Source organism: Anser brachyrhynchus, assembly GCF_964034855.1.
Source record: "Anser brachyrhynchus genome assembly, chromosome: Z".
NCBI classification, from domain to species: domain Eukaryota; kingdom Metazoa; phylum Chordata; class Aves; order Anseriformes; family Anatidae; genus Anser; species Anser brachyrhynchus.
This window is the reverse complement of record NC_137697.1, coordinates 8,611,297-8,627,723: the sequence shown is the minus strand read 5'-3', so window position 1 is coordinate 8,627,723 and position 16,427 is coordinate 8,611,297. Positions and strand designations below refer to the sequence as shown.

Below are 16,427 nucleotides of genomic sequence, written 5' to 3'. Positions count from 1 at the left end.
TAGAAGTCATTGTCCAGTGGTTTGTTGGTGTATGTTCAGGAAGGCAGGGCATCTCCCTGCTGCCTCCATGTGCTCCAGCCAACACAGATTTCCAAATTCAAGTGATTCAGCTCATGTCTTTTATATCTTCCCACTCCTTCTGGAAAGACATTCATTTGATGGTATCTCTGCTAGCTGAATTTGTTGCCAAATGGACTTTGACACCATCCCAAACCACTTCTGTGAGAAAAACAGTGGATTGTCTAGGACGACTGTAATGTAACAATTCTGTAATATCTTAGTCAATTGACTTCTATTACTTCCCATGGCACTATGACATTTCTGCATTTGGACTGTGTAATTACACATCCAAAATGAAATAACTACTTTGCAGTTGTTGAATAAATTCAAATATAAATGTTTAATATTTTAATATTTTGCAGATATCAATATGAAGTTATAAATCTGAATTTATATATATGAAGTTATATATCTGAATTTGACTGAAATTAAGTTTGATTAACTTTGGTTCTTTTTCTTTTTAATGTTCCTCTACACCCACTCTTTCTTCATTCTTTTTTTCTGTGCTGTTTCATTTATCTACTTATTTTTTTTGGTCTTGAAACTGTAAGCAGATATATAAAATAAGGAAGCCTTGCTATAGCCAGACCCTACTGTATATAATGGCCTGGAATTCCTAAGTTGCATATTATGGGTTCATTTGTTTTGAGTTTGTGTGAAGCTTCAGTTAGAGAGCATTTGAAAGAAATCCCCCAATAAAAAGCAGTAATGTAAAACTATTTTTATTGAAAATACATCTACAAAGTAATGTTTCTCAATCCACTCTGGGTGCATACCAATGCAGAACCAATAGGGGATGGGGAAAGGAATTTTTCTATAATATCTGATTTCCAAAAGAAACAGAGTTAGTATAAAAAAAGATCACATACTTTGTGACACAATTCATTTTTCTCAGCTGATGTCATAGAAAGACAGACATTTACATTAAGCCTTTGCAATGTATTTCCAAACAGAATCTTAACAAAAATTAAATTGTTATGCCATATATTCTACAGTTAACATTTATACACACATTCTGAATACAGTAGCTATATAAAAATATCTCTAATAACATATCAGAAAATGTCTGAATCCTAGATTTGTGTTCTGTTAGAAAAAAAAATTAAATCGTTCTTGATTTCTTTCAGCCAGAGATTCATTTAGAGCTTTGCAGGTTTGACTGCTCGATAGTCTGGGTTAAACCCGGCTCACTTCAGTCACTGAAGACTGCCTGCCCATACTGTCTGGGCTACTCAACAGGAGAAGTTGGGTAGGAGTTTTCAGTCCAGAAAAAAACCAGTCTTGCCTTGTTACTTTAGACACAGAAAAAGATTTACCTTCAGTCAAGATGCTGACATATTCACTACAGTGAAACACACTGTATTTATGTTCTTTTAGTGACAAAAGCAACATACTGAATGTTTTTTTCTGAGTAGCAACTGGGACTTTGCAAGGGAATCCTTCATTTTTATTTATTTATTTATTTATTTTTAAACAGGGAAGGCAGAAAGAAGAGAAACTTATATTTGAATAAAAATGATTGCTCAACGTTATTGTGCCTTTCAATTCATATTTCTTCATTCCCCCAACCATAACTGTATTATTAAACTTTCCAGTTTAACCTCTATAATAATACAAGGTAAAAAGGAAAATATATATAATTTACATTTCTAGAAAAGGGCTTCATCAGAGAATAATGCTGAAATGAACAAACAGCCACAGGATTAAAAGTGAATTATCCCCTTTTTTTTCATTCTTTGTTTATCTGTTTCCCGAAAGAAACCTACAATATTGCTTTTTAAAATTCTTTCTAATTAAGTTTTCAATATTTATTATAGTATTTACTATTTTGCATTTTATATATTTTTTCCCTAGAAAAATGTAAAAAAACACCCATTAGTTTTGATTTCTAAAGGGTTGTTTTTTATTTTTGAGATGCTGCCAATAAATGTACAAGGATTTTGAAAATTCTCATGTAGTTAGGGAGCCTTCTCCAGGTGGAAAAATGTAAATCCAGCTAACAGCTTTATTGCTGTCAGTGGACTGAACAAGCATTTGGGAGTTTTCCAATCAGAAAATCCCTTGTTGGCATCAGGGATTCAGATTTAGAATCCAGTACCATTAGGATATGATCATCTCACCCTTCTACACCTCCTGCAGAGGGATATCACTCCCTCCTGTTCTTATTACTGCTTATTAAGGAGATTAATTGGCATACCCAGAGCATAATTTTTTAATATATTTTTTTTTCCTCCACACATAGATGAAGATGCATTTCCAGTCCCAGAGTCAATACAGCCTAGGGCTTTGCTCCTACAAGCACTTACACACGTATATTGTTCAGCTGGGTCGTGGTGTTGAAATTATTGGGGCAAATCCAGAGTGGAGGTACATAAATGTTTGCAAGTCAGTGGGAGCTGACTAGGTTTTTGTCAAGATCAGCTGAGGACAATGCAAAAAACTGTGTCCAGATAAAATCACTTTCTCTGAAGTATCTCAAGTCAGCTGATAAAAGTGCTGATTGTGTTTTTGTTTTGTTTTTTCTTTTTTTTTCTTTACCTACATATCTCTCTCTCTCTTTTTTTTTTTTTTTTTTAATCCTTTCAATTACAGTCCTTTTTATTGTCTTGCTAGTAATTGAACAAGGATGTAATGCTAGGACAAAAGAACATCAGATGAAAAAACAAAAAATGTTAATTTACTTAGCTGAATGCAGTTATTAAGTTAGAAGTATTGATTGTGTGCTTATAGATGTTAGGAATTTCACAACAGGTATTTAAAAAAATAAAACCATTTTCAGGCTCTGTTATCTGTTTTTACTTTCCAGTTCATAAAAAAAAAAAAAAAATCACATTTACAGGACCGAGTAACACACACACTGATTTTTATTTTTATTTTTTAACTTAATTGATTATGATTTTTTTATCCCCAGTTATCACTTGTATAGCAGGACCAGTGTTGTTGCCTGTTAATTTTCTTTTTTAAGTGGGAAGACAACATATACCTTGATCACTGCTAATTTGGAATATATTTTCATTAATTCTTTCCAGTGCAAGCATAAAGGGAGATTACAGGGAATAAGTGGACTTGGTAAATTCATGATATAAATGGCTGGAATAAGTGTGTATTTTCCACACTTGTAGTGTTGGACTCATGCCTTCTTTACCCTACATCTTGGTTTCACTATCTAATGGTTTCTCACTCTCATTTTCTTGTGAAATCAGCTGGTATGGTTTCTTCATTTCATTTTCCTCTATCACAGAATTACCCATCTCAGCATCCCTGTTCTTCAGCTCATGCCGTGATAAGTGTTCAACAATTCCTGCTCCAATGGAGTCTCCCAAGACATTGGTAGTGGTACGGAGACGATCCCTAAAAAGAAATGGTAAATTAGCCTTGGCTTTACCACTTGTTCTGGGAAGTATGCAGACCAGTTGTTTAAACAACCTTTTCACAGCTACTTGATGATTCAGTAATTTTATGTATATTCATTTAACTTTTAATGCCACTATTCCTTCTACAGTAATATACAATATACTAGGATTTGGAGGCACAAAATACGTTAATACTGTTGGTAACCTCACAGCAATAAGTATCTGTGTGATGAGCATGATAAAGGGAGCATATGATAGATGCTTCTCAGAGGTATTTCTATACTCTGCTGGTTTGGGTTGATATCTTCTCAACACAGAAAGCCAATGAAAATGTAAGTTATTATTATTTTCCTCCTGACCATAAACTATGGTCAGTAATTTAGTAATGAAATCCTGCTGAAATGATTCAAAGTAAACTACAACAACTCATCCCTCTTAGAAAGCTCTGCCCAGAAGATACAGGAGGCAGCTTGATGAGAAGTGAGTGGTACTGTTAATGGATGGGTGTCCACTCACATATGGCTGTGGCATGTGCTTAGATAATCATTTGAAGACATTAACATTCTGAAAAAGACATAGGCAACTTCTTACAGGGATCATTTGGGAAGACTGAAGGGTGAAAGTCTCTGGAAAATGGGCAAATAGAGGTTGGAAGAAATGATCCTCTATTAGTTGTGATTTGTTTCTTGGATTTCTCTAAGAGATTACCCTATATACCTACAAGTGTAGCCATACTGCCAACAGAGGAATAGAAAAACTGAAGGACGCTACGCTACGTTGTGGTTGCTGGGTAAGAATTACACAACTGTTTTTCATTTCTGTGGGGGGGATCTACATCTACATCTTCTATGGGGAAGATGTAGATTCCTGGATTAGATAGACAACAGGTCTGTAATGAAATATGTTAGGTCTGAACCAGTCAACTTCCATACTTTGAGCCTGATTGATGGAAAGGTTTTCATCAACTGCCCTCCCTCAAGCCCACAAAAAAATAAAAATAAAAAAAAAAAAAAAGACTATAGCTTTTCTGGTTGAATTACAGTGTATCTAACAGTTCTCCTAGTATGGTAAGGATCCAGGTTTCTAAGTAAAACTTTTGCACACAGGAGGAACCATCACTAAGTAACACCTCTTACCATCTGGTCTAAGAATATTCATTAATTGCAAGAAACTGTGATTCTTTTCAACATTTCTTTCCAAATACCTTTGACAGCAAAAGTACACCACTGGTTGCAGTATTGTCAAAACATCCCTGGCTACTGCACTTCTAAATGTGGTCTAAGCTCTTAATGATGCTGGAAAAGTACTTACAAGAACCAGTCCACTGCAATGATAAGAGTGATATCATCTGTAGGCAAACCTACTGATGTAAGCACAATGACCATGGTGACCAGTCCAGCTTGAGGAATGCCTGCAGCCCCAATACTGGCAGCAGTAGCTGTGATGCTGAGAAAAGAGACCGCAAGAACAATTAATTGACTTTCATAGTAAACACCTTATCATCTGCAAACATTAACAACAGATATGAAACAAGAATGCTTTTGCTCAGCAATAAAGAAAAAAATAACTCCAGTCCCTAATCTGAGCACTGCACGGATGCAGGGGTGTGTGGATTTTAACCTAAAATGTATACACTAAACCTTTATCCAGAACCATGGACACATGATTTTGTGATTGTAAATACCCTAGAAGATCCTAATGGATGGTCAAAAACATAAGTACATGTCACCACTTGCTGAACAAATGCACTCCAGCAGCTCAAACATGTTAAAAGTAAATTCGAGGAGGTAATTTTGTCATGACAGATCTAATGCAAAAACTTTTATTCTCTGTCTACCTCACTATAGAATCATAGAACCATAGAATGGCTTGGGTTGGAAGGGACCTTTAAGATCATTGAACTCCAACCCCCCTGCCATAGGCAGGGATGCCACCCACTAGATCAGGTTGGCCAAGGCCCCATTCAGCCTGGCCTTGAACACCTCCAGGGATGGGGCAGCCACAGCTTCTCTGGGCAGCCTGTGCCAGTGCCTCACCACCCTTCTACAGAGAAGAATTTCCTCCTAATGTATAATCTAAATCTACCCTCTTTTAGTTTAAGACCATTCCCCTCTGTCCTATCAATATCTACCTGAGAAAAGACTCCTTCTCCAACCTTTTTATAAGACCTCTTTAAGTATGGAATGGCCTCAATGAGGTGTCCCCAGAGCCTTCACTTCTCCAGGCTGAACATCCCCAGGTCTCTCAGTCTTTCTGCACAGGAGAGGTGTTCCAGCCCTCTGAGCATCTTTATAGCCCTCCCCTGGACCTGCTCTAACAGGTCCACATCCTTCTTGTGCTGGGGGCCCCAAACCTGCATGCAGTACTGTAGCTTTATGCCAAGTGAATTATAATCTGTCCTCTGGCAGTTGGCATTCAGCCACCAAAAAAAAGAAAGCTGGCAGGAACCCTGAATCATACACTCTAGTAACTTGACATAAATATGCTTGTTCACACCTGGTTTAGGAAGAATATGTTTTGTCAGGTGATTTGGCAGCGAGCAGCTCTAGTATTAATGAATGTGGAATTATTGCCTCAGAGTGTGAAGGCAGATTTATGCCTTCTGTTGATGAATATTGAATTAAGCTGGTGGTTTTTTTTTTTGTTTTGTTTTTTGCTTTTTGGTTTTTGTTTTTGTTTTAAGGAGAAAAGCACTTCTGCTGGAAAATCTCCTACATTCCCCATTCACCACTATCTGAATGTTCACTACTCCTGAGTGATGAATACTTTTCTCTCTCTGTACTATAGTGTCCCTTTCTCCCCTTGTTGACATTTCTTTCTTTTGCAGAGGTACCCATCACCCTTTTCTCTTAAATTTTTTGTTACATAATGACATTAATGCATATCAGTTATCATCAAGAGCTACATAGTGGTTTTTTTTGTTTGTTTGTTTGTTTGTTTTTCTGTTCTATTTCAAACATGAAGGCTTGTGTGCTTGAAAACATACTCATCTTCTCCACCTCTGTCAGCTGGACTAATAAAGGGAATTTCTACTCCTTACACACTCCTTACACAAACTCTACTTGTATTCTGAGACCATCAAGACAAGGAAAACACCACCCCTCTTAGCCTTAGGTTAGCCATGGTACCATGCCACTGTGCTGCTTTTATCCTATGGCTTGGTACATGCAATGTAAACTATCCACTACTGATATACAGTCCACAGCTCCCAGCAGCTGCATGAATTCTTAATAAAGAAAATTTTAATGACAAAAGAAATTAAAAAGTTATTAAATATTGTTCCTGTTGACTCAGTATACTAAGTGCAGTGATAGGTGTGTTATGCTCTAGTTTTTAAATGTTTACCTAATGGAGAATATGTGCTGGGGGGCGTTTTCTGTGCAGAAGATATAAATCATTACAGTTATTCAGCTACTGTAGCAGTTATTGTTTTTAGCTCTAGATGCTTTTTTTTTAATCGCTCATATATCAGCAAGAAGGAGTCATCACAAAGGTGCTTTTATTAGATGTAGGTAATAATGGCTTCTGTACCTGATTGTGATAATCTGCCCAAAGTTCAGATCAAAGTTGTTAACCTGTGCAATGAAAATTGCAGCCAAAGCCTCATATAGAGCAGTTCCATCCATATTAATTGTAGCACCGACAGGGAGTACAAATCTTGTAACTCGTTTGTCCACTCCGTTTATTTCTTCTAGACATTTAAATGTAACAGGTAGTGTTGCAGAACTGAAACAAAAAGAAGATAATGCATGACATGCTACTTGGTACACATTTTACAAAGAGGAATGCAGAAAGTGTCATATGTTATATAACAAGAAAGATTGTTCTGATTGTCTTAGTTTTTACGTGATCTACTAGAATATTAAAAATAAATAAATAAATAAAGCCAAGGCTGAATTTAAACATTTCTAATAATGCAGATTCTCCTAATGTACTTGGAAAGATTTTCCAATGGTTCATTATTGTTACTATGTAGTCTCTAGTCTGAATGTGTCTAACTTTAGAATTTGTTATACTTTGTTATACTTTTTATCAGATTTTGTTATACTTTGGCACACTAGGCAGAAATATCTATTTTAAAATTCCCACTTCCCATTTTTGATGCCATGGAGTTATGAATGAACCAATCCTAGGCATTGTTTTCCTGAAGTTATACAAATTCATTTATTCAAACCTTCACTAAACAGCATATTTTCTCCCTCTTTATTTAATGGCTCAATTGGAAGGGGCATTCTGATAGATGATTACACCATTTTACCACTTAATCTTTGCTCTCTGCTACATCCAAATAAACAGTCATCCCATTTAAAGATCAATATAACTGTACAATTTGCTTCCTATACTACAGGAATGCCCATTCAGCCCACACATTGCCAAGTTACATTTCAGAGACACTGTCTCAGAAGGAAGGATAAGGTGGCTACTTCATAGGAGTGGACTGGACTCTTTGTTTTTGAAGATGTATCGCTACACCTGATTACACCAAAATAAAGAGGTTTTTCAAGACTCAGCAATTCAGATTACTCTGTTTCTGTGACGTCTTCATTGCTAAGTACTTCACAGACTTTCATGTCTTTGAAAACTTTATCAATCCTGATAAAATAAAAATACTGATAAAGTATTAAGTAAAGAAGGGCTGTGGAAGATTGTGCTAGAAAATCTCTTTGATGGCAGTCAACTTACAGTTGAATTTTGAACAGTTTTTAAATGCACTTTAGTGTGCTCTCTTGATCCAGCATCAATCTAGGTTCTTACTCGGAATCTTGAGTAGCTCCAAGTTGAACATTTCACAGACATTGGAAAATATTCTCTTAAAACTATTAGCGTTACCCACCAAAGTTGTAGTATCATAAAAATTAGATACTAATTTTATTTGGCACTATTTATTTTCTCTTAAACTGTGTCACTTGTCTTCAGTTGTATCATCTTCCTGTTAAAATCATTATTAATAAATTTCATTTTTAGGCATTCCACAGATTGCAAGGATTGACATCAAAATGCCAAAAACTTAGTAAAGAAACTTAGTAATTGTCCCTTTTTACCCACTAAGATAAAGACATTTTTCCTTAACAGCATTTTTATTGATACAAAACTTAATCGGATTCCACATTAATAATCCTAATAGCTTCTCATCCAGATCTTCAAAACGAATCCAAACACTAGTGTCTTGAATTTATTTATGCAGAATAGCTGACTGAAAACAACTATTTTTAGGGCATACTTTAAGAATCTATTGAAATGGAAAGTGCTTTACGAAAGGTCTTATGGTATAGGAAACCTATATTTGATTATAGCAATGTTTCTGTTCATCATAGATGCAAACAGGATTTTTATTCATGTGAAGTTCCTCTGACCTCATCAACAAGGAACAATAGGGGCATTTCTGTTGCAGGTTGTACCATCCATCACTGGCTACCAGGATCTTTAGTACAGAATATCACATGCCATGAAGGGCTCTCACACTCTCTCATGCAATCCCTTCTGAGCCTTCCCCTTTGCTGCTCTGTTTTGCCATGCACAAATGTAAAGTTTTGTTTGCCAGCTTCACCCTTTACCAACAAGTGGTTACAAACTACCTATAAATCTCAAAGACAAAGGCAGTGTCACAAGGGTTCCAGCCATAGAGTGTGCATCACCAAACTCACCTATTTCATCTCTGTTCAAGCAGTCTGATAAAAAATAAGGTTCAAGTCAACGTAGTGATAATAGTCATCTCTATCAGAGAGCAGTGGAACTGCAATTAAGTGCCCAAGTGTACATTGGAATATGAAGTTAACCAATTATATTAGGCAAAATTGTTTCTCAAACCAATAATACTATAGAAAAAATATGGACTTAAAATATTCTGTTATACCTTGAAGATGTTCCCAAAGCTGTGACCAGTGCCTGGATTAGGCCTCCAATAAATACCCAAGGGTTCTTACGAGTGATTAGGAAGTACAGAAGAGGTAGGACAATGACAGCATGGATAAGCAAACCAATGATAACTGTTACAGTGTACATGGCAAGCTGACCACCAATCACACCCATATCTTCCATCTCAACAATTTTTCCAGCAATCAAGAACAGGATTCCAAGTGGTGCATACCTGCAAACAAGAAATTAAAATCTATATTGGACAAAGCAAAAAAAAAACAACACTTCTTCATCCATATCTTTGGTATTTATATGCAAGCATGAAAGTAGCATTTAGTGGTACAATGACTGTAATTATTCAGAAGCAATTTGAGAATTTAACTGTTTAACTCTAAACAGCTCAACCTGGATGAAATCACAGCAGTGAATATTTCTAATAGGCTCTGGTAAGAGGAATACAGGAAGAGGAGATGTATACTGCACCTTTCATATATGAAATCTTAAAGAACTTCTTATAAGGCATGAAAATCACATAAAAAAACTGGGTTGGCCAGACACAGGAAAAACTCTGCCATGTAGAGATGAACCTAAAGAAGAACAGCCTCAACTCAAAATTCTTCGGTAACTTTCTTTAACAGGTAGGAAGATGAGCTTCCTTTGGAATTCAAGTGTCAAAAGCTGGTTTAGCCAATTCTGGTATAATTCTGCCTGTATGAATGAAGACTCATCCAACGTTGTTGCAGACTATGCCAAGTGCCCAGTGCTTTTCTCTCTCCACTACTGTTTCCCACGTTGCTGGGGAAGGAACTCACACTTCCAATGATTCAAGCGTATTCTGCCCATTCCTAGTGGCGCACTGGATAACACTAGCATGGAGCTGTCTGTATGGCAGAGGTTATGGCTCTGTGGGGCACCAGCAAGCGTAGTCTAATTTGATTTTTCTTGTCAATAAGGACACCTACAAGTGAAGAAGGAGCTAGAACTCAGCATAAAACTCTTAAGATCTACAGAAACACAAATCTGTTACAGCTAGACTTTTGATACAGCCTTATTTCCATAAATACCAACCCATTTTTTACAGTAAGTCATCAGAGTACACCATTACCTAGCATATCTCCACTGCACTTTTAGCCATAAAATCCATGTAGATGTTTCTCAGATACTACTCAGTGCTTTATCATTGTAAGCTTGCCGGTAAAGAATGAGAAAAGATTTTTTTCATTATATAGATTTTTAAGATGTTAAGAGTTTAACTTGTATGTATATTTATTATTATTTAAATACTATATTATAATATATTTAATTCTTTATATACTGTGTATATTACTCTTTATATAGTTATATGAATGTATATATAAGCATATTTATATACTTTTATACTCATATATATATTTATATACTTTTTAGTTTTGCATCTAATACTGCAAGATAAGTGAGTTTGTTAGGGCTTTGTGGTTTGGTTTGGTTGTGTGTGTGTTTGTGTTTTGTTTTTTGGTTGTTATTTTTTTCCATAGTAAAGAAGGCAACAAGACATTTCAGACTATTTTCATAATTAACCTTCTACACGACAAAAAGATGAAACTTCAGTGTTTAAAAGAGTTCATACCTCTTGTTTGAGGGAAAAGGTATTGGTTTTATTTATCTACTGAACACAACAAGGAAGTAGAAAAAGTTATGTATGTTTGTGTGCAGTGCAGCTACAACGCAAGGACATATTTACACACTACACAGGAACCAGGAACCAGTTGTGTTGGAAACTAAAGATAGCAAAGTCTTGCTGTGTAGAAATCTTATTATGGGAGACATTTGTCGGTTTCCTTTAGCAAAGTCTAAGTAGATTATACGGACTTTGACAGCATGTTTTTTTGATTATTGTCTTTCTGAAGACATAGAATGGCTCTGTATAAGCTTGGCAAATTCTGCCATAGATCCTGATTTTGCTCCGGGTCAAAAGCCAAGCAGTCTGAAAGACTAGGCATTTTTTTAACAAATTACTTATATATACAGAATTACAGTTCTTGGGATCACTTACCAAAAAGGCTACAAGGAATTTAAGATCTTATTGTCTGACTTTCTGCCAGACAGATTCTAGCTATTCAGTGCATGACTGTGGTGAAAAAAAAATAGTTAGTAACTTAATCCATAATTTATCAGAGGCACTTACCACATGATTAGAGCTACCAATCTCATGATAGCCTCATTAAGGCTATCAAAGAAGTCTTTTAATGCCTGACCTTGCTCCTTCATGCTTCCGATCACTAAGCCAAAGCTAATTGAGAAAACCACCAAGCCAAGGGCATTCACTCCATTTACAGAACCTGGAACAGGAACCATTTCCTCTTTCATTCGGGTGAGAGTTTCCATTGCTTCAGACACATTGCTTATTATGGAAGCCACTGTGGATGTGTCATTGGATGGAATATCTACTTTAAACATTCTCTTTTCATAGTTAGTTTTGAACTGGTAAAACAAAAAGAACAGAAATATGGAAATCATGTGAATTATAGCAGACAAAGGTAAAAAAATCACACATTAAATTATTAATTACTACTGTAGGACATTTGAATTCTTTGTGTAGTACTTGGTGGTAAAATGAACTGTGATGAAAACCTGGCTTTCCTGAAAACAACAAAAATCTGTATTGACTTCAAGAGCTAAATCTTCTCCCCTTTAGATTCCAGAACTTGCTCTCTCATAAGTATGTTGAAATCTAAGACATGTTTATCTGTCTAGCTCATGAGGTTTGTGACAAAACTATTGATTCTGAGTTTGCGTTCTCATAAATCTTCATTTTTCCCACTGACATTTTTTCAATTGTTGAATAAATAGGTCTTTTTTTTGTCTTTTTGGAATACTCTCATGTGCTTTGGATTTTTCTTACTTTTTCTTCTTTTTAAATTAGAAAAAAAATTAGACTGAATGTAACCTAAACATAACATGCACCTTTTTTTCCATATCTTATAACCTGACATTAGGACTTTGCTATGGCAAAGCCATTAGTTTTCCCTGCTTTGCCGTAACAATTCATTATTATTATTACTACTACTACTAATTATTATTATTATCATTAAGGAAAGGATTTTACTTTAAATGGTTCCATTATGTAATGGGCAAATCAATTTCAAGATCTCAGTATGCTACTAAATCTCTACTTTGACAACCTGTATTCCACCAAATCATACTTTTACAAAGAGAAATATGTGCCCGGAATACTTCTTTCAGGGTTCAAAAATCCCTTCAGCCCTGTCCTGATTAAGTTCTTTCAAGCACAAAGAATACTAAATATCACTAGTAAAATGTATCTAATATAGCTCAGGATGCTAAATATAATTTTAAAGAAATGGAATACAGGTGTCAAGATTATTTAGCAACTTTGGATTTTTATTTCTTTGGTCCTGCCTACAAAACTCAAATATCAGGTCCAAGAGCTGTTGTATTATTAGTAACATTGGTAAACTATTGCATAGTCTGAGAGTATCTGAGTGAAATGGAGCTTATGGACTAAGATGGACCTGAATATCAACACCTAGCAACACCGACCTAAGTTTCTGTTATTTTCCATGCCTCAATAGTTTTGATGTACAATTACAAGATATTTGCTGTATCTCCTAAAGGCTTTAAGTCTTCCAGGATTTCAGGAAAATTTTTCTTACAGTAGATTTATGGAAATATTCTCAATAAGATGTCATAAGATGTAAACCACCATGGAGTTCAGATATTCGTGAGTTTTAAATTAAATTTACTTAAAAGCTTTAAGTCTTGTTCTGCAGTTAGAAGAGGCAGCTGAGCTGTTCAAACAGTTGGCTGGCATATAAAAGCATAGCTCTACTCCCTCAATGACTCCCATCCAATCTGTGATAATTTCTTCTCTGTGTCCATTCAGGTTTGATCTCCCCATGAGCCAGTGCTCTTTAAATTGGTAGGAAAATGATCAAGCACAAAGATGGCCATTTTTTGTACATGCTATGGAGGTAAATCAGCTCACTGAGAAATCAGATGCGTGCCAGAAGTGGCGAAACACTGAGAGTGGGACTACACAGCCAGGGAAAGAGGGCATGGGATTACCTCTTTAAGTGACCGAGAGGTATTAGAGTTGAAATGGAAATTACCTAGAAATTAACAGCAAAGAGATTTCATTTCAGTCCTGACAGGAGTGTTTAAGTATTGCCTAATGCTATATATCAAATGCTTCTAATTATTATTTTTTTTAAGTGTATGGATATGATGGTTTTATTATATGTATATTTGTATTTCTGTGTATTTTCTTTCAACACAATGACCCTCCTCAAATTTGTAGAATGATTATTTTTCTCCTGAGGTCCCAAGTTCATTTTTGTTTCTTTTGTCTTTTTATGTATTCCCAGAGCACAGCACAAAGAATGACCAGTTATAAAGCAGTTTCTGCCTAACAAGCAGACTGCTCAGCCACATGATAGATAGCATCTTTGAATTTAGCAAAGAAAGAGAAATTACAAGCTAATGGCTAGAACTGAAAGATAAATCCAAAGATTTATTTGCATATCCCCTAACTGCGGGTGAATATAGGGGTATGAAGAAGCTGTTGAACAAAGTTAACTAATTTTAGTTGTGTGGAATATTTATCTGCAGTCAGTCTTTTCAGATTCTCCTGACACCAATAAAAATCACAGCCCTCTGAATAGTGAAGGTAGCAACATATGTCATACGGAAATGACCAGCTCCACAATAGTGGTGAGAAACTGGTGAGTGGTGAGAAAGGAAGAGAAAAACCTTCCATTGCGTTCTAATTCAGATATCTGTCAGGAAAGAAACTTGCTTTTGGAAAAGGCAGAATGTGAGCATCTAATATATCAATAGATGTGATTCGAAAGTGGAGAGTGTATGCCAGTGATAGTTTCCACGTGTGCAAAGCTGTTGATCAGTATTATGCATCTGAGAGTAGAGAACTATGAGTATTCTTTGTATGAGACTGCAAACATGGTGTTGCAGAAGCAGATTAATAATCATCCTTCATAAATCTTTTAAGATACTTAAGAAAAAATTGATATGAGCTTTTGGAAAGAAAGTTTGGAGTCAGATGTACAAAGTCATCTGGATACCTATGAATCACAGACATACTTGTTTCTCCTGTAAAATGATTTAGTGTAACATGCCTAATACAACAAAAAATCAAAGTTTTGCTACCTGATTGAGAAGATAATACTACCAGTATGACTGATGTTTCAGTAAGCATATCTGCTGATGAAAGTCAGAAGAAATTTTCATTAAACATTTCCTGTTTATTGAACTGTTTTTAGGCTTTAGGCCATTTTTAGCCTTAAAGCTAAATTTAAGCCTTAAGTTTTTAGTCTTTAAGCCGTGAAGCATGTGAGAAACACAATATATGTGATATAAACAGAACCTACAGGACGTCTTTAAGAACTTAGATTTACAACTGCTAGTCACAGAGCTGAGTTTCCTGTTGCCGTAGGAAATTTTATTGAATGATTTTTATTTTTTTTACGAGCAGTATATTAAAACTGATGAGCTAGTTCATTCCCACTACTCCTAATTTAAGATTTTTCCAGCACTTCACATTTAAGGTAATAAAGGGTAAAGATCTTACTCTAATTCCCAGTTTAAATTCAGTTATAGTGATTTCCTTGCCGATCTCTGCAATGGCCAATTCAATTCGTTATTGTGCCTTACACTCTTTCTTAGATTTACACTGTGCCAGGGCATACTGACTTTTGCTTTTGTTGGATATCTCAATACAAAGTGTTTCAACATTCAAGTAAAGTAAAGTTGTAAAATTCAAATTGTAAATTCACTGTGTAAGTGAATTTCATTTGTAATTTTCAAGTTGTAAATTTCACTATGTGTATCTTGTGGCAATGTCATTCATAAAAACATCAACTGATACACACCCAGCATCTCAATTCAGCAACTTCCATAAGTTTGGAAGCTGGGCCTTCCCTTCCCAAATTTTGTAGTTCTTAAAATAATCTTATCCCTTGCTCAACTATTTCACTTCCCTCTTAATATTAAAACCTCTGTTCTACAGAAGTCCAAAGAGATTAGAGTTGTTGCACTTCTGTTGCAATCCCCACCCCCACCCCAAGAAAGAGAGAGAGAGAGAGAGAGAAAGAGAAAGAGAGAAAGAGAGAAAGAGAGACAAAGAAAGAAAGAGAGAAAGAGAGAGAAAAAAAGAAAGAAAGAAAGAGAAAAAAAGAAAGACAGAAAGACAGAAAGACAAGAAAGAAAGAAAGAAAGAAAGAAAGAAAGAAAGAAAGAAAGAAAGAAAAAGAAAGAAAGAAAGAAAGAAAGAAAGAAAGAAAGAAAGAAAGAAAGAAAGAAAGAAAGAAAGAAAGAAAGAAAGAAAGAAAAAGAAGAGAAGAAAGAAAGAAAATTTTACTTTTTTTTTGTTGTCTTATGTATTTTTTATTTTCATTTATTACTAAGTCTTTCCTCTTTCCTTCAGGGTAGCCATAGCCTTCAGTAGAACCGAGGCCTAATGGATTATCAACAGCTAAAATCAATTCCCAAATATTTTTGCAATTGCAACTCAAAAGTCTGTATAATTGCTTTCACCGGTTACAGATAATAACTTCTGAACTTGACAGATTTATTAAAAATACTTGCAGCTAGATATGTAACCTTAAGCCTTAACTCTTTCATTATCTTGAGATGAAGATGATGTAATTTCCTGACTTCATTACGTTGTTCTTTTTTTTTTTTCCAGTCTAGGTTAGATCTTTGCATTTCCATACTGTCCTTTTACATCATTGTCCTGACTTCATTGTTATCCTTGCTAAAAACAAAGTGATAGTATTTGTTGGTTTTGGACCTGCATCTTGTTTATCTTTAACTTAAAAGAAATCTTTAATGTAGAAAGTCACTACTTTTTATTGGTCATGGTTTATGCAACTAAAGAAAATGTCACTGTTTCTTTTAAATTCTCTCCTTCTGTAAATCAGCCTGTCTTTTGGAAGTTTCTGCTTTGTACTCTTGCTTTTTGACTTCCACATTCCAGCTTACTTAATTTTTACAGCAATAGCTGTTAAATATTACCAGGTCAAGATTTTCTGGGGGCTCATTATGAAGCAATTAGATTACAACAATAGGTTTCCATAATGTCCCATTTTTAAAAGAGGAATGTAACTAGTTACTATCATATATATATATATTTGTAGAATAGTT

General features: G+C 35.2%; 1 protein-coding gene across 1 annotated transcript in view; it reads right to left on the bottom strand.

The window, feature by feature from the left end:
• Window positions 1-766: 766 nt before the first annotated feature.
• Window positions 767-16,427, bottom strand: part of SLC1A3 (solute carrier family 1 member 3) — a 62,323-nt gene continuing 46,662 nt past the window's right edge. The window contains exons 6-10 of the mRNA XM_080572897.1: window positions 11,434-11,729; window positions 9,268-9,501; window positions 6,945-7,139; window positions 4,725-4,859; window positions 767-3,411 (exon numbers count right to left, since the gene is read on the bottom strand). Coding sequence (XP_080429023.1) covers window positions 3,207-3,411; window positions 4,725-4,859; window positions 6,945-7,139; window positions 9,268-9,501; window positions 11,434-11,729 — 1,065 coding nt within the window. The 3' untranslated portion in view covers window positions 767-3,206. The remainder of the gene's footprint in view (window positions 3,412-4,724; window positions 4,860-6,944; window positions 7,140-9,267; window positions 9,502-11,433; window positions 11,730-16,427) is intronic.